The sequence below is a fragment of the Chiroxiphia lanceolata genome, chromosome 2 (genome assembly GCF_009829145.1).
Source record: "Chiroxiphia lanceolata isolate bChiLan1 chromosome 2, bChiLan1.pri, whole genome shotgun sequence".
Taxonomy (NCBI): domain Eukaryota; kingdom Metazoa; phylum Chordata; class Aves; order Passeriformes; family Pipridae; genus Chiroxiphia; species Chiroxiphia lanceolata.
This window is the reverse complement of record NC_045638.1, coordinates 85,841,830-85,864,391: the sequence shown is the minus strand read 5'-3', so window position 1 is coordinate 85,864,391 and position 22,562 is coordinate 85,841,830. Positions and strand designations below refer to the sequence as shown.

General features: G+C 36.7%; 1 protein-coding gene across 18 annotated transcripts in view; it reads left to right on the top strand.

Moving 5' to 3' along the window:
- The window catches only part of DLG2 (discs large MAGUK scaffold protein 2), an 847,901-nt gene that overhangs the window by 340,356 nt on the left and 484,983 nt on the right, over positions 1-22,562 (top strand). The window contains exon 1 of one of the 18 annotated variants that reach the window (XM_032678112.1): positions 9,336-9,743. The exons of 16 other annotated variants lie outside the window; for them this stretch is intronic. In XM_032678112.1, the coding sequence (XP_032534003.1) occupies positions 9,666-9,743 (78 nt within the window). In that variant the 5' untranslated portion in view covers positions 9,336-9,665. Of the gene's footprint in view, positions 1-9,335; positions 9,744-22,562 lie in introns of those variants that run through there. One more of the 18 variants, XM_032678115.1, reaches the window with a different exon arrangement.

Sequence of the window (22,562 nt, the reverse complement as noted above, 5' to 3'; positions counted from 1 at the left end):
AGTTTTGGCACTATTAAGGTCTTAAATGAGTATAATGAGTATGGAAGTGCTAGGCAGCTTAGTGCCAGGTAGGCAGGCAACTGGGAGCACTTACCTTATTATCCACTGCATGTAGGGTTTGGTGTATTAAGGATCTAATCTGGATCAGAGCTGGTGCTCGCAATCACCTAGACCAACAGCCGTCTTTAATAATAAGACTGGTAGGTTGTGACAACCAGCAGTATCTGGGAGCCTGAGCCTGCTAGGATAAGGGACTACTTAGAAGTCCAGGCCCTTTGATGACTTTCACCTTCACTGAACCTTTCAAGACTTTGAACGGCGAAGAGGGGGAGCACGGAGAGAACAGATTGTTTCTCTTAAGATCAGAGCTCTTCTCCAATGCTGGGAATGGGATTTTGGCACATTGCTCATTATTTAATTCTCTGGCTGGAGGCAGGAAGCATTTTAGAGCTTTCAGTTCAGTTCAGTGTAGAGCTGACTCCCCCAGAGCCATAGAAAAATAACTGGAGTCCTTGGAGATACTTTTTCTGGGGCATCACCCTGTGGAGGGCAGAGACATGTTGTGCAAATCTGGGTATATTAAATCTTTTCTGCATTTAGCTGTGGAGAAACAGTACTTCATTCAGCTTTGATTATGCTTCTGGGAGATCTAGGCATGAAATATGGTGATTCCCAGCATGCTTGAGAAATGCAAAGCAGTGAATTGCTTGCTTTTGTGGCGCTTTCTCTCCTAATGATCTTTTCTATAAGTTCATGAGTTCATTCTAGCATCTTCATGTTGTCTCTATGACAGTTGAGAAGACAACCAATATACCTGGCTAGGCAAAATTCAACTTGCAGAAAGGTGTGGGAGAATCTTTGAGGGTGCTGGATCCATGAATCATGGGCAAGTATTTTCACTGAGTTGTGCAGAATAGAAAATTTAAAAATATCTGTTGACTGGGATCCCAAGGGAAAAGAAATATAAATGTAATTTAGACAGCAGTATTGACAGCCCTGCAGAAGGATGAAATGTTCTAATTTTTGATGAAAAAGAAAGATAAATATTTTGACAATTTCAAGGAACATTTTCTCAATTTTCTACTGGTTAGAGAACTCAAAAAGTTTCTGTTTTCTTGAAACATTTAGATTAAATTTTAAAACTTCAAAGTGTTTGGAAAGATGCTATTTTTTATTGTTGTCCTAAAAAACTATCATAAATTTTGTGCGTTTTTTTTTATCAACTCTAGTCCATCTGTTGTCAAAGTATATCTCACTAGCTGTATGCAGCCTCAATTCTTCCCTTGGTTTTTGAAGCGCCCAAATCCTCTGCAACAAAAAATTTCCCTCCACAACTGTGTTTCTCATGTTTCTCCTAAGGGATGGGAGTAAAATGAACTGGGCTTGCACTCGAGTGGTATTGATTAGGAAAACATCGTGTGACAAATTTTCTCTTATCCTTTGTTAACATATAATTGATTAATTAACTGAAATAGGTTAGATAAATCCGTATTTTAGATTTTAATATTTGCTAGATATTTTTTTCTACTTCTGAAGATCTTCTCACTGGTGTAAGAAGAATAACTTCTTGTCCTTGACCTCATATTCCTTTACAGTTCCTTTCTCTTTTGGTCAAAATGGGTATAACACCACCCTTTATGACTGTTACTGCTGAAATGGACCTTTTCATATGTCACATTACAATGAAGCACTTGTGTAATCAGGTTTGGTTTGGACTCTAACAGACCTTTCAGCAGAATTGTGTATGATTCTATATCAACCAGTGGAGGGGTAGATGTTCTGCTTTCTATTATGTTTTCTATCACATTACTTCACATTTGTTAATACTCTTATCTTTAGACTGTCCCAGCGCAGTAGAGCGTTACTCTTTTCTGTTCAAGAGTTAGCAGCTGGCTTGCAAAGAGTAATTAATCTCATGCAGAAGAATTTTAGTAGAATTAAGGTCTGCTGTCCTCCCTTTGCTTTGCTTGAGCAACAGAAATGTGGTGAGTCAGTTTGAAAAGCAAGGAGACGTCTTCCTTGTCTCTGTCCATAGAAAGCAAGAATTGCAGGCAATCCTGGATAAAGACTTCTGTCTTCCTATCACATACTTAGTAGTAGAACATCTTATATTTGGATGAATTAAGTACATCCTTTTCCTTCATGTTTCTTCTCTTTTTCTTTTTATCAGGAATGCATTACTTTGTTAAACCTGTGTTCAGCATCTAAAGTGTTCAGCAATGTTGTCCTTAACAATTTGCCTCTGACATGATTTAACTTCCCAAGTGATATTGAACTGTTGAGCTATAGGATCTCTTCCCATGAGCTGTAAGGATCACAGCCTAGAAAAGCTGAGGGCAGGAATAAAGAGCAAGAACTGAAATGAAAACTGGCAGAAGCCATTATCTGTTGCATTGGTTTTGCACATGTGAGTTGTTCTCTTACAAGCATTAAAAAGACAAGCAGGAACCTCTGGAGGGGAGGGACTGCTCATCTCGGGTATAATCCAGCCAACTGTAGAATATGGCTGGAGACAGTCCCAGCCAAGAGTGAGGACCTGCTGCTTTGGTAAAGGCTTGGGAGAGGGAGAAAAGGCAGTCCAGCCTCTGAGCTGTCTAAGAACAGTGTGCATGGCGTGCAAGTGGACTCTGCTGCCGTTCAGAAATGTGCCACTGAGTGGGCTCAACCTACACAGGTATACGTGCGTCTGCCTGTAAGGAGATGGTGGCATGAGGTTAGTTGATAGCTATCCTGTTAGACCTCATCACTTGTGGTTCTTTAATGTTTCATAATTCAGTGCAACCCAGCTTCATGTACATGAGAGTTTTCTGGAAAGCCTGGACAAAGACAAAGGCTAGGTACACTCGCCTCAAACTGTTAAATGATGCTGGGTTAAAGGAGTCCATGTGATTCACTGATACATTGCCTATAACTTGCAGTGATTCTGCTTAAACTGACTTTTTAATTTTGCTCTTGGGGCTGATAAAGCAAAAGTGAGATTTAAGGATGTCTTTGAAAGAAAAGACATCTTGTCATCAGCAAGGAATAAAATAATGTTTAAGATAGGATGATGTATATTCCCAGGCTTGTGCTTGCAACTGTTTTGGGTGGTTCTTTTGTGATTAGCAATGAGATGAACAGCTCCTTAAAGGCTACCTCACTTGCTGTTCCTAAAAAAAAGATCATATGGAAAGTATATATCTCAGTGGTCCTTGTGGGTTGGTAAATGGATGTTACCAGTTCTGTTTCTCCCTGGATCTGGACAGAAGTGCTGTGACTGGCATTGGACTGAGTTATAGAGAGTGCATGCCACCTCTGCTTGGCTTTGGCCATGGCAAACGTAGTGGTCACATGCTGAGATGGAGATTTTGGGCTCCCAGTCAGTGTGCAGATTCATTGATTTCTCCTGTGTGTATGTTACCAAGTCACTTTGTAGCTTTAACTTTACCCCTTTCTGAAATAAAGATGAGTCCACCATCACACAAAGTTATTTATTAGTACAAAGAAAAAAAATTTGCTTAAATACTACAGGATGGGAGGAATATACACAGAGCTCTAAGTGTTTCCACACTGAATTCAGTTTTGTTCAGGATTATATTTGGCAAGTCCCTTGCAAAATGTACTGATGACACATAAGCACTGCTTGCAGTCTGTAGTTTCTTCTTTTTTGCCCGTCCCCAAGGATAAATTTTGTAGTTTATATTATTTCCCGTGGGAGTACTTGCCATGCAAATGCATAACTGTGCTACATACACTATGCTGTGATTTGATATGAGTCTGAGCAGCATAATGGCACATCTGAGGATTTTATACACAGTTTTGATTGAGATATCTTAACATAGCAGGAAGAAATTTAAAAATTTCTATCAGAAAGGTGAGGTAGGAAGCAATTTGTGCTGAACTAGGGACAAATAGGGAATAAAGTGGCATTTTTCAAACTTTTATTTATTTTTTTAAGGCTGCTAATTGTTGTTATATTACTGCTGTGACTCGCTGGAGTTTCCTATGTACCAGCAGAAACTAAAGTGGAAAATCAATTTTTAAAATCAAAATTAAGTGCTGTAATTAGGTTTTTCTCCATTCCAAGACTTAACAAATAAAAGAGGAAAAAGAACTGCCTAAATTTAAAACATTGTCTGTTGTGCCATTATACTGTAAAGTGCTAGAATATATCCCTGTGTGCAGAGATGTGCTGAGTCTCAGTGTTTAGCATAGCACTTATTTCATTTCCATTTCCTGTCCTTTCATAGTTAAAGCTCTATTTCATGCAGTTGTGTAGCACACTACCTCATCCTCTCATCTCTTGACCTGTTGCACCACAGATAGCAGACTGAGTGCCATCTACCCTATCAAATAACAGAAGAGTAGAAAAATAGCAGTGATAATTGCATGGCAGAGTGCAGGCACACAATGTTTGGGGCCTCACACTTTAGGGAAACCACAGGAGAAAATGCTTGCATTTAATTTCTTTACTGCATTGAAGTCCTGTGACGTTGGGTATGAAATTCTTCATGCATTCTGCTACAAGACGGTTCTACCATACATCAGGAAAGGTGACGGAGGGGATGTATGTATGCATGCAGTATCTTCTGTTTTAAGGGGAAATTAGACCTGCGGCAAACTTGTAATGTCGCATCTGGGTTTCTGAAAGCATAATTTCTAAAGAGAAAAGATTTGGCACGAGAAATATTAAGGGAGTAGAAAAATTTCAATTGGAAGAGAAGAGCACGAACCTCTGTCATCCTTAATATGCAGCACTTCATTTTCACTTTTTTTTTGTCCATTTTTATCCCATCTTTCTTCATCTTCTGCTTCTTTTTTTCCCCTCCAGTTCCCTTCTCTGCAACATTTCCTCGTCAGGATAAGTGACTGTTCTCAGAATCATTGCACTCTATTCTTGCCATTGACTTAGATGTTCCAAGGAAACCTTTAGCTTTTAAGCAAGCCAGGTTTCATCTTTAAAACTCAGGGCCAAGTGGTAAAATTTTAAAATTTTTATTATTAAAAAAATCTTTTATGAAACATCATAACTGGTAGAGAATATCATAAGTGGAAATTTACATACTTGGCACTGATGAGGCCACACCTCAAATCCTGTGTTCTGTTTTGGGTCCCTAACAACAAGAAAGACATTGGGGTGCTGGAGCATGTCCAGAGAAGGGGAATGGAGAAGGGGAAGGATCTGGAGCACAAGTCTGATGAGGGAGCTATGTTTGCTTAGCCTGAACCTTGTCACTCTCTACAGCTACCTGAAAGGAGGTTGTAGCCAGGTGGGGACCTCAAGTTGCACCAGAGGATGTCTGGTTGAATATTAGGAAAAAAATTCTTCATGGTAACCATTGTCAAGCATTGGAACAGACTGTCCAAGGAAGTGCTTGAGTCACCATCCCTGGAGGCAGTTACGACTCATGTAGATGTGGTGCATATGGACATGGTTTAGAGGGATTGAGCAGTGCTGGATTAATGGTTGGACTCAATAATCTTTTCCACCTCAGTGATTATATCCTATGATAAGCTTTCACCTGTATTGTATCTGTAACAGAGTGGGTTCTACCCTGGCCAGAAGAGAAGTCTGAACACCTTTTGGTGGTGCTGACGAGGGTAACCACCCCTTTTGTAAGAGTGGCTATGTGTTTCCTATGAAAATACTACCTGTTGCATTAGGAAGAGGAACATTAGTCCATTTGCCTTTATTTAGAGGAAAGAATGAAAAATCAGGTCCTTAAAAACATGGGGACTTCCATCTACTTGAACTACTGTAAGGTCTGACTGCCTAAAATTTACATCTTCTGCATGGAATAGCAGACATTAAGGTTCCTGTCTTTCTTAGTATTCTGGTCATTAAATAGTATGTCTTGGCATCATGCAACCGTGTAAGGTAATTAATTGTACAGGGGATGGGAAATGGTTGCTTGTACAGTCAGTCAAATCAATATCTGTTGTTGCCTAGTAGTAATAAAAACAAAGCTAGATACCTTAGTTTCTCATCAGCAGCTCTATTCCTGTACCCAGAACTGTGCTGAGTGTTAACAAATAAACCTTGAAGCAAAGTGATTGTTTTATATCTTAAGTATTTCATTTTTAACTTGTTCCATCTCCTGTCCATTTCACTGCAAACAGAGTTCTGCAAACCTTGAATGACTAATTTCCATCCATCTTCCCATTTTTACAAGGAAGACATTATTTATGACTGAACGTATTTGTATTTTAAATGGCCCTGTCATCACGTTTTATGACTACTGTGTGTATATATTCAGACAGAGGTAGGAGACAAACAGAATCTACAGCTAACATCTATCTTCACCACAGGTGTGTGAGGGGGAGGTTGACTCCCCACGTGTGTGCTGTGAGAAGTTATCCCTTAACAAGAGAAAATTAATACCTTGTCTAAAAGCTAAGCTGCGCTTCTTCCTATGTGCTGCTCAAGTGAAACTGCAATATTAAAATTGAAAAAGGAGGCAAACTGTCAGAAATACTGGTGATGCTCAGTGCATACAAACAGTTGGCAAGGTGTTGGAAACAACCATCTGTTTCAGTACTGAGCATCAACTGCTGTTGCTTGCGATGTTGGGGAACCATGTCATAAAAATAATAGGATTCAATAGTGTGCTTGTACCCATGTGTCCACTTGTGGTAACACCAATTCTTCTCATAGAGGCACAAGAATTTGGCATTTAATGTATAGTTTAGATGTGGTTTGGTTTACTGAAAACCACCCATTCGTCTGCGGAAAGAAGCTCCTTGTAAAATCTACTCTTAACTGAGTATCTCCTGTCTGTGATAATATTGTTGCTCAGTGGCATGCATCTCTCTGTCCTTGTAATGTAGCAGTTCAGTGAGCAAGCTAAAGTATATAATAGTCCTGTGAGCAGACAGCAGCTGGGAGTTTCAATTCTTCTAAAGCAGCTCTGCTTGTAGCATTTCTGTAAAGTGCAGCCTTCGTTATGGTTACAGTAAAATATTCATAATCATAAAGTCCCTCAGTACGAGTACAGAGCTAATAAACCTGCTATTGGCAATGTATGGCAGACTGCTGTGTGATGAAGCTGTAAGGAAATGGCTCATAGTCTGGACATTGCTGTACTTGGGGGTTTGGACAGATCTGCAAATGCATGCAAATAGTTAAACTGCATTTCTGATTAGAATTAGAATTAGGTATTTGGCAAGATTTATTCTTTCTGATCTAACATTTTCAGTGGGTGGAGAAAATTACCTCCCTATTGCTTTGTCATTATTTCTTAAATGAACAATGTATTCTATTTTTTTCCTTTAAGTGGGATGAATTGTGGCTTTTTATTACTCCCTATTTTTCTTGAATAAATAGTTCAGTAAAGCTGCTAATGTTGATGCTAAAAGTCATAAAAATGAGGTTTTATTGTTTAATGAGTATTTCCTTCAATTTTCTCAGCTTCTGAATATACATAAGACTATATAAATAGTTGCTTGGGAGAATGTACCCTTTTTTGGTTGTAGTGCAATGATTTCAAATCATACTTATTCTCTTCACAAAAACATGGGAGCAGAGTGGGAGAAGTGTTCTACTGTTTATGCATATAATATGTAAGATTTTTTCCTGTTCTTTTAACATTTATTGTGTTGTTTAAGTCGTGTAATGATGTTGCTTCTTCTTCTCTGTACTTTTTTCCCCCATGATTTTCCTTACAGTGATATCCCAGCTAGAAACAAGATCTCTATTTTCTTCCTAGTTTTTTCAGACCATCTTTCTACCCTCTAATCTTCCCTTCCCTCCATGATATGACACTGTTATCTCACAAGTTGTGAGGCTGCTGCATGGCATAATAAAGGTTTTCTCATCTTGGAGAATCCATTTTACTATCATCCTAGAGTTCAGAAAGTTGGAGTGGTGTTATGGACAGGTAGCAATCATACTCCAGATGAGACATGATTTTACTGTATCTTGTGGTCTTAAAACTTTCTGACTCTCAGGACTAACTAAATATCTGAACTGGAAATAGTTGGAAACTATTTTCTTCCCAGAAATATCACCAGTTACCAAATATTTTGTCAGAAGTTTTCAGATGTCAAGCAAAAACCAAACACACACCTTGGAGTTACCTTGGCAAAGAACTCTCACTGTCTAAGAGTTTCAATTTAGTTAACCAACTTGCCATTTTAAAAGATGTTGAATTCTTTATAATCTTAACAGAATTGAGCAGTATGTGCCTTAAGGCTCAAAGCTTGGGCAATGCCATCCAACTACAGTAACTTGGATGTTCTATGCAAGTTATAAGTGGGAGTGGAATATTTTCCCTTTTGATTTCATGTACCCTGGAGGAAATAGTTTCAGCCATTCTCTGAAAATCCTGGGGAGGGGGGTAAGTGTTTCCTTGGACTCAAGAGCCCCATACTAAATTGCTATGACTGTATTTCCTTTGCTGTGCATCTATTAATTTTGGTTTGCTCTTTACCACAGAACAGTAGAGCAGAAATTATTCTTGCATGTGTGCACCCCAAATCCAGTCCTGAGCACAGGACAGCAGCAGTTCTCTCGCATGTTGGTATCTCCAGTTGTAGGTGGGAGGGAATTGGGCAGGATTTGTCCTATAATACAAGTACTATATAATACAATACATAGGTGTAAACCCGGTAAGTTTACAGCTTTGATACTGTGTCTGACTGGGTGGAACATCTGGTTAGTCATATATATGGAGGCAAAAGAGTGTGTTTCTGCTTATTGTTTAGAGATTATAACTGAAGAGAAGTGCAGGGGTTAAAGCTGAAGTACATGACAAAAGAAAAACAATACATTGCTGTTTTGCTGCAAAAATTGGTGTTCAAAGGTACTTCTGCACTCCTAATGCAGAATAGCTTGCAATTAAAGGAAGGGGGAAAAGCATGCTTAGGTAGGACAGAAGTTTGAAATTTGAAAAAAAAAAAAGATCTATCAGGTTTCTATTTCATGAAGCCATTATCAAAGAAAAAGAGAAGCCCTTGAATGAGTCTTAAATCCTTCAGCAAAGCATGTATGACATCAGCAAGTGAAGTGAGCAGCTATGATGCCTGTCTGTTGCGAACTGAAACTAGGTAACAAAAATACCTCTGAATAGATCCCAAACCACGAGAACAAAGTAAAATCAATTTTCCTTTCATATCTTTATTGCACTGAAACACAAAAAACCCCACCTGTTCCTTCACCTTAACAGTTAATACACATTTCTATTTTTGGCACTTCTGTACCCCTTTGCTTTCCTGCAGCTCTGTGTATCTCATATTTGAACTGCTGCTGCTTCTGTTGCATGCTGGCAAATCAAAGAGAACCAAAGAGTTAAATTTCAGAACAGGAGAAGAGGAGGTGAGCTGTCTGCTACAGTAGTTTACTGCAGCTTCCTTTCATACTGACACATATGTAGTTTGTGGTGACAGTGCTAAAGAACTGCAGACAGGCACTTAGCAGACTGGATGTGAGCTGGATGCAAAGATGCCTCACCCTGGGCTTCCTGCTGGCAGTATGTAAATACACCTGCAGACTGGCCACACTGGGTGGTTTGTTTTTTTTTCAGAAGGCAGCATGAGAGAACCTGACAAAGCAACAGAATAGTTGAGACCTTAACCAGCATTAGATCTGTATCTCAGTTGTGGGGGAAGTTTTTTTGGTTTCGTTTTTTTGGCTTGGATTTTTTTTTGTGTGTGTGCTGCATATTCAGACTGAAATCTTCATCACTACAATGTTTGCCTCTATCTGGTATGCCAAGAAGCTGGGACGCAGGTTTGTGCATAACGCCAGGAAAGCAAAAGCAGAGAAGGTACGTTCCTAGTGGGAATATAAAGCCTTATGTCTCATGCAAGCTGCCTGCTAGCATCCCATCGTGTGTCTGCTTAGCTTTTATAAATACCATGAAAAACGACATAGTGCTTTTCCTGATTTCATGCAAGAGTCCTTCGATACTTTGCATATTATTAAATACCAAGGAGAAGATTCTTTCAAAAAGTCTTTCTACCCTCTTTTATTTGTTTTGTTTTTGGTTTTTTTTCCCCCAAGATAAACAGCTGTACATCTGGTATGTCGTGTGTTAAAGGAGCACTCCAGTGAACTTGTTGCTGTGCTGCATTATTTTTACTAGTACCATATTACGCTCTTAAACAACCGTTGATTGTTTGCTGCTTGTATATTTTTTCTATTGTGGGACCAATGAGGATGTAATAACATGTTAAGCATTTATAATGTTTGGGAATTTTGTTTCATGTTACTTGTTGAAACTGCTTCAGCATGAATCCTTTTTATTTAAAAATATATAGGTATATAAAACTGGTCAGTACTATCTTTCAGTACTTTTCTCCTCATAAAATTGAACTGTGTTTAACCAGTTGTTTTCTGGAAGTCCTTGCAGGTAAGATTCTTTCTCCATAAGCAAAACTTAAGTAGTTTTATAATTTGCAGTAATAATAATTAGGGGATATCAAGACAATTGCCTTATGTTCCACGTATAGAAAACATTTAGTTAGTACACCTGCATTCCATTTTCATCTACATTAACATACAAACCATTTTCAAAATGGGACTAATTCCACTTTTATAAACTCAGCTTTAGATTGGGGGGAAAAAACCTTCAATATAATGTGATAAAGTTACCTCATTAGTCTGGTAATGATGTCGTCCTCTTTTTTTGCTGTCTTTGATGTAGTCAAAGACTTTCTAAATGGGTTGCTTTATTATTTCTTTGATATGTTTTATGCTGTGTAATATAGCCACCAATCCACTAAGTAACTATGCTCTGCCTGAATTCCTCTGTAACTGGAAAAGCTCTTCACCTACAGAGAATTATTATCAAAAATATATTTTATTTGTGGTTGGGGAAGAGAGAAGGGGGATAGATTTGGGTTTTTTTGCAAAATATTCCTAGTGGTTAAAAAGGTACTCTGTGGTAATTTTGAATTTAAATATGCAAGTCATTGGGAAGTTATTTGGATAATAGTAATTTAAATATTTCACATAATATATATAGCAGGAGATAGAAATGCAGATACCTATACATGGGAATGTCAAACTTTCTTTGTCGTTAATCATATTTCCATACAGAGGGCATCTTGTAAACTCTCCCACTGTCTGCGTGTTGCTATGGGAGGAAAAAAAGTTGCAGCCTGGATCTTCATTAGTCCTGAGGGGCTCCCTTCAGAGGAATCTTTGCTCTCAGGCTTCCTCCAAGATGACAGAGGCAGGATGAGTGGACACATTCCACTCCTGACACAGTGGGGCTCACTCAGCAGCTTTAAAAACAGATTTAGTATGCATTGCTCAAAGTGTGTATGGTTAAAGATTTTTCGAATAACCTTGAAAATCTTTATTAAGCAGTGCCAGAGTATTCACTAAGAAAATGTTTTCTTCTCTATGTAGTCTTGTTACACTGACTAAAAGAATGCTTTAACAATTTTGTCTCTTTCTCCTTGTCTTAAGGTATTTGAAATATTTCTGTATAAATCTATCTACTTGTTCAGCTCTATAGGACTTTCAAAATAACCAAGACAACTCAGGTCCATGCTATTTAAGCTTTCAAACCATATATCACAATTAGTACTGAAAAGCTTTTTCTGATCATTGCTTGAGCACGATAATAGCATATTTGTATGGGAATTTTATTTTTGTCAGAAGACAGTATGTATGCAAGAAACACCTTGTAAAATGTTTATTTACTTTCTTATATCAAAAATAAAATTTCTTTCTTGGAGATGAAGCAGCCCACAAGTAGGGCTCACTTTTAATTTTTTATTTTTTTTCCACAAATCAATGATGTACTTCAGCAAAGGCAGAAAATCACATTCTTAGTAGAATGCTATTTCAATAAGTGCAATTGATGATTGGAAGCTGATCAACACTGACATCTTCAGTACAATACATTGGTAACAGAAGAACACAGATAGAAAATAGGTCTATCAAAAAGTAAATTAAAATAAGATTTAACTGCATGCCCTGTCTTATTTTTGTCTGTTATTCATATTATGGTTGAATAATCAAATTATTATGCAGTTTTACCTTTTTTTTGGAAGAATAATTAGAGTTTTTTCCATGTGCATGATTTGAATTAAATAATGTTTTCTTTCTGTGCTTTTAGAGGTAGTAACATACAGCAAAAATTTCTAACAGCATATGGGTGCAAAAAGATTTTCTTAGAGTTAAGATCTGGATAGTGGGGATTAGAAGACCATGGCTCCAAAAGAGAATTTTCTATTATGCTTTACTTCTTTGAATGAGTACAAGTCTAGAATTTTTTTAAGGGGTATTTCTAAGAAACAGAAATTTTGCATGAGTCTATTTGTGTTCTTAGGATGAGGAGGAAAGTGGGGAGGGTCACATGACAGAAGAGGGTTGTAACATGGACTGATGCTTGCACACATACATATGCACAATCTGACGGTGTAGCTCCTCAAAATGTCAGAAGTTTGGGCCTGAATTGTGCAGAGAGAGGACTTGAACTTGGGTCTCTCAGGTGTCTATTTAGGAAGCAGAGTTTCCAAGGTGACAAGTGGTGCCAGAGGGTGCACACAAAGGCAAGGGAAGGAAGGTGTCCCTGCCCATGGCAGTGGAGAGGGGTGGAACTAGATGATCTTTTAAGTTCCCTTCCAACCCAAACTGTACTATGGTTATATGGTGACTGGGGAAGTCCTTGGTGGGAAGAGCTAAGGTGGCATTAATGTGACAGCATGGTGCTCCCCTATGCATGCTCTGCACCCTCATGAGTATGTCTGGTTGTGGTGATATGGGTGGGCTTGGCCCCCAGTGTCTCCAGAGCTCCCCATCTTTTTTGGAAACTTTTCTGGAGTTTCCTCCACTATCCCTTCCACCTCACCATACCTTCCCACTCCTCATCTGATTGCCATCTGAATATGGCAATCTCTGCTCTGGAAAAGCTGGCAAACAAATTGCCCCAAAATGAGTGGGACCTGCTTGTTCTTGGTACTTTGTGACCGCAGCATTGCAGCTGAGGACTAGGGGCTCTCAGGAGCCAAGGCTTGGCCTGTGCTGGAGAAGTGATCTTGAGCCTTGTGGAAAGGGAAGGGGTAAAGGGTACTAGTAAGCAGCAAAGAGTTGGGAGACTAAAGGGAGGAGGTGTTTGGTTTTTTTTCCACTAAGATCTATGGTAGCTCCTGGGCGCTTTTTTCTGATTTCCCTAACCAGTACCTACTGTTGAGTGCAGCACTGCAGCTTCTGTCCTGCCCTTACAGTACTTGTTTCCCCTCCAGCCTGACATCTCCTTGGAGGGGTTTTGGTTAGATGAGTTGGACCCACTGGAAAAGCACTATCTCTTTGACACTCACATACAACTTAAGAATTTCAGTGTTCTAAGCCAGGTTGGAAGGCCCTCTGAGCAACCTGGTAGAGTGGAAAGTGTCTCTGCCTATGGCAGAGGGGTTGGAATGACATGATCTTTAAGGTCCTTTCCAACTCAAGCCATTCTAAGATTCTAGCATTGTGTGACTTCCTATCAGGTATTAGGCTTCTAAAAACCAGACATGAATTCTCACAGAATTTTTATCGGGAGAGTAAAGAAGACTTCAAGGGGAAGAGGATGACAGGCAGCCATAGGTGTGTTAAGCATGTCTTTGGAGTTGAGTAGTATGCACCAGTTTTTTTATTTGAGTGAAATTTTTATGATATATTAAAACCCCTTATTTTAATTCAGAACTGGAAGAAAATATTTTGAAAAACCTTAACGTTTGAAAAGTTGAACTCTTTTTTTCCAATCATTCCTGTCTAAATCTTCCTGTAAGTAGAATGAGATAATGGCTATTAATTGCTCTTTATGTTCTCATTTTGCCATGGAAATCTTAAGCATGTTTCTTATATTTTATTGTTTTTATTAGTATATATCCTAAACTCCTTAAAATATATATTACACTTTTTATCTACAAATTCTATCTCAGTCTGGTTGTCTTGGCTTGATTGTTACTGTTGCTCTTACCCTCAAGTAGTGAGCTATTTAGTGCACCGGGAATGTTGTCACTAATATTACCCGAAAACAACTGAACTCCTTTTAAGTCAGCTCCGCTCTTACCTTTTTTATTAAAGTTATTAAACTGCTTTGAGTTTGTCACATGAAAGGATTATTGTTATGAGAGTAAACGTAATCACTTGAACATTGGAACTAAAATAACTTAGGGCAAAGATTGATGTCTTGAGTTTTTCTCATTAAACCACAATCAAGCAGATATCAAGAGATGTTAACTGCATGTGGTTATGCTACAGAAATAAGTATTCTAAATGATTGGAAGAGGTACAGAAAAGTAACTGAGCAATTAATCATGTTAGTCTGAGAGAATGAGCTAAAGAAGTGTGAAAAAAGTTTCTGGTAATGCTTCACTCTATTGACAGAATTTGGTTTTCAAGGGTCAATATCAAAAGTAGGGAAAGACTTGCCAAAGTCACCAAATCATTTAATTTCAAAGAGGAAGTTCAGTGCTCAATTTTTTGTGCTTGTTCCAACATGGAATGTATTTCAACCATGAGACCCAAATTATAAACACTGTAGGATTAGTCATGTTGGTAGGTTTTTACATCTGAAGATAATAGTCACTTACAAAGGAGGTAGATTATTTTGGGGGAGTAAAACAACAAGGTCCATGTGAAATGTTTAAATGAGTTAACTTTCTCTATTCTGTAACAGAATAACATTTTTAGAATTCTCTTTCTAGCTTTTAGAAACCAAATTACTCCCAAGATGTTATCAGTTTTAAGAACTGATGTCCTGTATTTGAAAATATATAACATTTACCTCATAAGGTTCAGTTTATCCTTTCAGTTTAACTCATTTATTAGTTTAATGATTCAAGACAGAAGCAATTTAACTTTAAAAAATAGGTCTGTATGTAATGATACAATTAGAATGTAGTTTCTGTACTACCCATTGTAAATAAAAATAAAGATTACCCTAAGTCATATTCACAAACTGGACAGTATAATTTTAAGTGAGTAGTTTTAAAAGTACTGTAGTAAAGACTAGATAAGTAGAACATAGACCAGCAAACAGTTTTTCATTCTGTGAACCTGGCTTTAGAGTTGTTTTGGGTAAATCAAGTATCCTTGGCAGACTGTCAGCCTACAATGAAATATTTGCAAAAAAAAACCAGGAAAATTTGCCTTAAGAGGTTAACAAAACTGCCATGTATAACAAAAAGAAATTGTCTATAAATGTAGGCATATTTAATCATTTTTACAAAATTGTCCTGGCAATAACAATTAACTCTTCATATCAAGATGACACTTGATTACTAGATCATTCACATATCTATATTTTAGCACAGCTAACTGCAGAGTGGGCTGTTCTAGGCTGTGTATTCTTGTTTCGTTTTTACTTTGTTTACAAGTAGCTACCCAGTAATCTAATTTGAAAGAGATAAGAAGTTCAACTGAAACTGTAATTACTCACAACATAGAATAGAAACGCTGTGATTAAGAAACCATAAACATAATACCAGATAAATACATTTTTCCTTACTTTTTTTTTACATATATATATATATATATAATTTCAAAGAAGATAAACTCTCTCTTTCAATATTTGCGTGTCTACCTTAGATTTCTTATGTACTGACTTTCAAACCAAAGCTTACCAAGTTATTTACAGTCCACTGGGGTTGTGATGAAGTGATAAAACTTGCAGGTCTAGTTATAGCCTTGGCTAAAGGGGAAGTGACTGCTTGTCTAAGGGACATCTCATGTAGCTACCATAAGCTATAAGGGCAATGGGCAGTTTTATTTGTATTTGGGCAGTGGAGGGCCCTCATTGACCAGGTTCAATGGGAATACAAAAGAGAGTCACTTATTTGCAGAATTACCTGTTCAAACAAATGCTGGAGTTATCTCAGACCCCTGGAGGAATCTTTTCAAATGAACTTTCTAAGTGGTCTATTTTACAGTTATGGAGAGATCTTATCTTTTCACATATAACTGTGTGAAGAAAAATATGCAAGTGTTCCCGTATCCAGAGCTCGCTGTATCTTTTGCTTTAGCACAGCTCAGTTGGAATTCTAAGATATTTTCTTTTATTGTGATTTGATCCAGAAACATATAGCTACTCAAGACTTTTTTTTTCCTCTTTTTTTCTTTGCAGTTGGTTATAATCCCATATGCACTACGATTAATATATAACAGGAGGAATAAGCTGCCTAAGTAGAGATTTATTTTAACTCACAGCCACGTCACAATCACCATAATAGTAATAGTAAATAAATTCAACTAACCTTGAAAAAATGGAAGAATGATGTTTTAAAATAAGATACGGATCAGCAGTAAAGTCCTGAAGTTAATCCTTTGAAATTCTTAATTTTGAAATAATCTTCTTTTTTTATCTGTAATCTTTTTATTTTTTTCATCTGTGAGGATTTTGCTTTTGTTTTGCTCACCCATTGCTTCTGCACAGGGCCAGCACCTACCTATAGCAACTAATGAGCCATAAGGGGCACTTTTGATTAAATTAGTTGGGGTTTTCTTTCATTAAAGAAATATCTGTTAGCCAGATATAGGTGAGCTCTTTGAAAAGAACAGAATATCTTCTTTCTCTCCAATTTAATCTAAGAGGACTCTAATCTTAGCTGGCTGCTGTGCATTGGTGATGCTTCTTCCCTTTCCCCCATGCATTATTCTGGCATGTATTTGCCTGTCGGGTACAACAGAGCCTTTAATTCCTGACCCATGGATATCTGTAGCGTGTCACTGAAAACAGTTTTTACTTGCTGATTTAGCCAGGGTTGTGATCATTTTAGAAACAGGTTAAGTAACTTTTTGGGTTAATTTTCATCTTGCTGTCTTCAAAACAAAACCAGGATGGACAGGAACGTTCAGAAAATGACTGCCACAGTGACTGTTGCATTAATTGCTGCTTTGAGTGCTCATGCTGTGACTCAAATGCAATCAGATTGGGCCTGGCTCTAAAGAATAAGTGTGTTTAATATCATTGGTTACAAGCTAAGATGCTTTTTCAAAGAAAAAATTTTATTTTCTTTTTCCTGTTTTCATTCAATATCAATAAATAATTTTTCATTTCTCCCTTTTTTTATTTTTTAAAGAGAAAAAGTAGTACAACTACTGTATTTGTATTTTGGTCTACATTGTATATCATGTTCTGTTAAATCCCAGTGTGTAGCAGTGTGAATATGATATTTAACTCGTAAGGTACTCACTATTTTATTGAAATAGTTTTATTTCTTTGCATTTATATACAGTGTTCGAGTATATTGTAGAAATGGCTCATGGGATGTGCAAGCCTGATTTCTTTTTTTTTTTTGTCATTACTTGCCTCTTTGTCCTGCATATGCAATTCAAAACAGCTCAAAATAAAATAATTGTTTGGTTTGCGTTCTGAACTGCATTTGGCATCACTTGCTGTGTTTGTAAATAAAGATCAGTTTAAAACACTGACAAGAAACACCCTGTTCTTTGGCATTGGAGTCTCTGGGGGAAACTGAGATGAAAATTCTCACACTAGTTACTAAGATAAATTATCAAATAATTCTCTACAAGTTTTTAATATCCTATAAGGACCATTACACCTGGTACATATGTAACTTGCTCTCACTTTAAGGTACTGTGCCAAACGTGTGTGTAAACAGCTTTAGTAAAATTTAGAATTATTGTCATGTCATATGATTCTCAAGACAGTTTATTTTAAATGAGGCACATTTTTCTATGGTGAAAAAGAATGTCTCTGCCATACACCACTTAAAATGTTGGTGCATATTAGAGAAAGCTAATATATGTTAACAGTTTCAGATGAGTAACTGGAAAGAACCAATGGATTAGCTACTACGTGCAGTCTGAGAGGTTTTATCATCAGGAAGGAGGCCTCAGTACCATGTGAAGCATTTGCAAACTGTTCTGAAGTCTGAAGCTTTCTTTTTCACAGCAGCTTACATATACCTCAGAAAACAGCAAAACAAGGTTCCTCACGTTTCCACCACTCCCACCTTTGCAAGTCTGTTCAGGAATGACATTGTTTAGACACAGAGAAAGTGTGTCCAGGTACATAGCTGGCACAACTCAGCTTTTCTGAGATGAACAGTGATGATACTAGCACTATGCTGAGTGCCTCATTATGTTCAGCTGTTCTATTAGTTAATCAATTAATTAATCTTAGCCAGTATAAACTACTTCAAGGCTATCACATGCCTTTTGCAAAGCTCAACATTGCAATAACTTTGTCATTATTAAATTGGATTTGGATTTCAAGAACAAACTTTGCATGAAAACTTTATTTCAATCCTAGACTGAGATTTTTTCAATTTGCTTCAGTCTGTCTTTCATTAAGTTCTTCCATATTTCATGCAGCAATGTTTAAACTGAACATGGATTGATTAATACCAGTGATATCTCTAATATTCCGTTTAAAAAGTTTACATTGCAGGTTCCTTTGGGAAGCAAGGTATCATTAGGATGCTGCAGTGTAATGAGTGACATCCTACTAAGTGTACACTTTATTGTGCTTAGAGGCTTGAATAGCTATAGTATGCAATTTTGTAAATCTATGAAATATTCTTTAGCCTTGAGACATAAGGAAGATGTATAAAAATTGTTTACTTATACTCTAAATATAATATTCTTATACTCGAAATATAATATTCTTATACTCTAAATATAAGATTCTTTTCCTGTTAGCTGATGCATTGTGTAGCTGTGGTTTTCTTAGCTAACAAATTTTTTTAAGATTTTAGGCAAATTATTTTTGAAAAGTCTGTCATGTATTCTTATAAGGTAGCAAAAGGTCAGGATATTCTACATTGTTAATAAAATTAGCATGCTGGTTAAGTATCAGTTTGCTGTTTTGAAACAGATTTTCAAGATTAGGTGAAAGCAATCCTGTTGCTACCCTTTATTTTCAGGATTACACCTTTAGCCTGATGATTGCTTTGTTTAGTGTAATATTCTATTGAACAGACCTTTCTCCTGAAATGGGACACACCATTATTATTCTTCCTCCAGCCTATCTAGCTTTGCTCTCTCTATTCTTTGCATTCATCACAGTTCATAAGGGTAAAAAACATCCCTGCATTCCTCTTCTAAGGGCCAAGTTATCTGAGAGAGACAACAGGAAGGAATAGTTTAAAAAAAAAAATAAAAAAAGAGGAAGAACTACTCATTCTCCATCTTGCTACACAGTTAACAAAATCTGAAACAATCTGCTACATTTATTGAATATCTGTTTTAGAAAGCTCACCTTAATTAGACATGTTGCACGCCAACATCAGTTGTTCAGGTTCAACACTGGAGGGGATATGTTTATCTTGAGATGGCTTTGCAAAACATCTGTGTTCAATCTCCTAAAGTGGAAATATATATATATATAAATTTTTATATATATAAATCTGGATGCATAAATACAAGTGGATTTAAAAAATGTACCTGGGATGTTTTGAAAACTGAATGTAAAACAAAGAATTGCTAGGTATTCAGAGGAATGTTAAAATACCATTATTCTAATTAGAAATGGTACTGTTAGCAAGGAAAGCATTGAAGCAAGACTACATTGCAAATGTAGTGCCTCAAAGTGCGTTATGTTTTCAATTAATTTAATATGCTAGTTAAAAATCATTTATGTTGAAACTACAGGAGGGAACAGACCTATCAGTAAACAGTAGTCTGGATAGCCAAGTACATGATTCTTCACTTAACTGGTAAGGGAAAACCCCACAGAAAGGAGCAAGTTTCCTATCTTGCTTTCCTTCCTTTTAGAATTTTACCACTACTACCCACAATAAGATTTCTACTGTTTAAAAGATTACTTAATTCCAACAGAACACCTTCAGCTTTACTACCATTTGTAATTAAATATTTAGTTGTGTAGCAAATTAAGCATGTCATGATCTCTGCAAAGTGGTTCTCCGTTTACTGCTGCATAAATGTTTTACAAGGTACTGTATTGTTTCTAGTAAATTAATAATGAAGATTTAGATTTTAACTGATTAATATTCTAATTCACTGTTTAGGAGGAATCTAATTTAGGACTGGAAACAAAATTGAGGTAAACATCTTTGGCAGTGATCTCAATTCCCTAATGAAGTCACCAAGTGATAAGAAAAAAATGAATCATGGTAAAAGAAATTAAGAGGTTGGAACTTCCAGGACAAGTAGCTCTTTCTTGTGAAAACTGAAAATGTTCTCTAAACTGCAGTGTACTTGGACTTGACTTCTCTTGTCATATCAAATCATCAGTACAAATTTTATACAGGAAAATTTCCAGGAATTTGTAAGATAAAGAAAAGAGAATTTGTCATAAGCAAAGAACTACCCAAACTACTGAGATAAAGTAAATTTTGGTGGGATTGTAGAAATATTGTAGTAATCTCTAGAATATTGCTTCTATTTTTGATGACCATAGAACAACAACAAAAAACACATTATGCAATATTCAAAAGTCGAGTGAGCTGGGTAAGTCATTGTGAGGTGGGATGAGAAAAAATCTTCATAACAAGATTAGGGTCATGAATACCTGTGCTGTTGCAATTAGATGTTGTGAAAATATGGAAATGAGCAGGCTATTGAAAACTGTGCATTCTAAAAACTGGTTGAATAGGCTGAGGCTGATCAAGTGTAATGTCAAAGTCAGGTACAGAGGGCAGAAAAGGAAAATTGATTATTAGAAGCAGCTAATAAGGAGAGATGTCTCAAATCTTGCTCTTCCTTCTAAAACTGGATGGCTGGAGGTTGGGCTTGTGCAGTTACAGGATCTGAGAGCCTCCTGTTTTGTGTCTTCTCTAATGCAGTTTGCATTGAACAGATCTGGTTTTGCTGTATGGAGCATATCTTCACTTAAAGTTCTGACTTGAGTCCCTGTAATTAGAGTCAACACTTCGTAGTTTCATCTGGTTACCACCTGATGTTGAGATGAAATTCTTCTCCAAGAACAACTGGCAGTGAGGGTGCAGATTTTTTTCTTGTATTTAGCGTTTTTAATTTTTACTTTCCAAGACATTTTCTGTCAGTAGTCCACTTGTGTCAGTTGTTGTTTTCTGCTTTTAGGAAGTAGAAGTCTATTCCAAGAACTGAAATTCTCGGGTTTAATTTGGGATGTATATAGGAAACATTAAGGTTTGTGTTTTGGAAGATTCCCCTAGGTTCATCCAATAGTCCTTTTTGGCCATTCTTCTATTATGAAGTAATTTAAAGTAAAAATTTGGTTCTTTCACAAATTTTCTGGTAAGAATGACTTAAGTAGAAAAACCATGGTTTATCAAGGATCAGAACCTGTCCTGCTGTGTTTCTTTGTACAAATAGGTCATGTTTGTTGAGTGGAGAGAAGATTATTTTAATTGACATAATTAACTTTTCTTGTGATTATCTTAGGCTTGAAAATGCATTTTACTCTTTCCCAATTACGACTTTTTCTCTGATAGAGTTATACATGCTGGGTGTAATAATGAAGGTAGTTTTGGAAGGACTTAATGTATATAATTGGAAACTAAGATGAGGAAGTCTTTTATCAGCAGGAGGGTAGGAGAGCTGGGCTGTATAATTGAAGTACAGTGTAATGGGATTACCTACAAATTTTAAACATTGCTTTCATTAAGGAAAATAATAAGCATATTTATTAAATATAGCCTCTGCTTGGGACAATATTTGCTATTACGAAAAAGCTTTTGTAATTAAGCTTGGGTCTAAAAATGTATTGAAAACACTACATCAGTTTCTAGAAAATGGTTTTGTGCACGAAATTTTACTGAAATAGAAAGAGCTTTCACAGCAGAGGCAGTTAGCCAGATATTAGTGCAGCTCACTTATAGCATTGACTGTAAATTTTTCTATGTGCTTTCAGTTTAGTCAAGGTCAAAGCAAAGCAAAGTCATAGTCAAATATGCTTAAACATTTATCTTTTTATGAAAGCTTTAAATCAGTCTACTGTTTTTCATGGTTACACTTAGTGGAAATAAAGGCTAGATTTTTTTCTAAGGGTATTTTCTTGCTGAAGCTACCCAAATATGATGTTTTAGGAATTATGGGATGGGTAACTATGACCCAAATTTTGCAGACTGCTACATAAAATTCTCCTAGGAGATCTTCAGATCCTTAAATGTGCATCTATGACAATCTCCATAATAGTAGAAAGTATTTTCAAACCATTTAGAGCATTTTAAATGTGACTGCTATGTTGGTACTTGGGATATAATATGGTGGTCCCTGTGGGTGTGCTTTACTTTCTCTTCATTGTCACTTTCCAGGATTTCTCTTCAGAAAAAGCCTTAAATTAAAGCATGTAACCACTTTCCTTAATCAAAGCCTATATTGAAAGGAACTGCATTCAACAAATGTTGCAAATGCTCCTAGATTACTTTTAGGAGTTCTTCTATGGTGGTGCCTACCACACATTATTTATAGGGCAATAACCTATTTCTTTATCTAAAGGACATATATGGATTAGGATTTGCCTATACCGCAAGTGTGTATCTTAGATTTAAAATTTCTTCTGTCATACTGTCCATATATAAAAATGCTGCTTCTGTTAATTTACAGAAAGAAAGTTGACAAGGTTTCGTTAGTGTACGTTAAAGCTAAATGGATAATGAGATGCTAAGACAGAAAGAGAAAGAGAAAAAAATTAGTTCTGAAAGTTCCGATATACTGCTGTTGCAATTGAATTCTT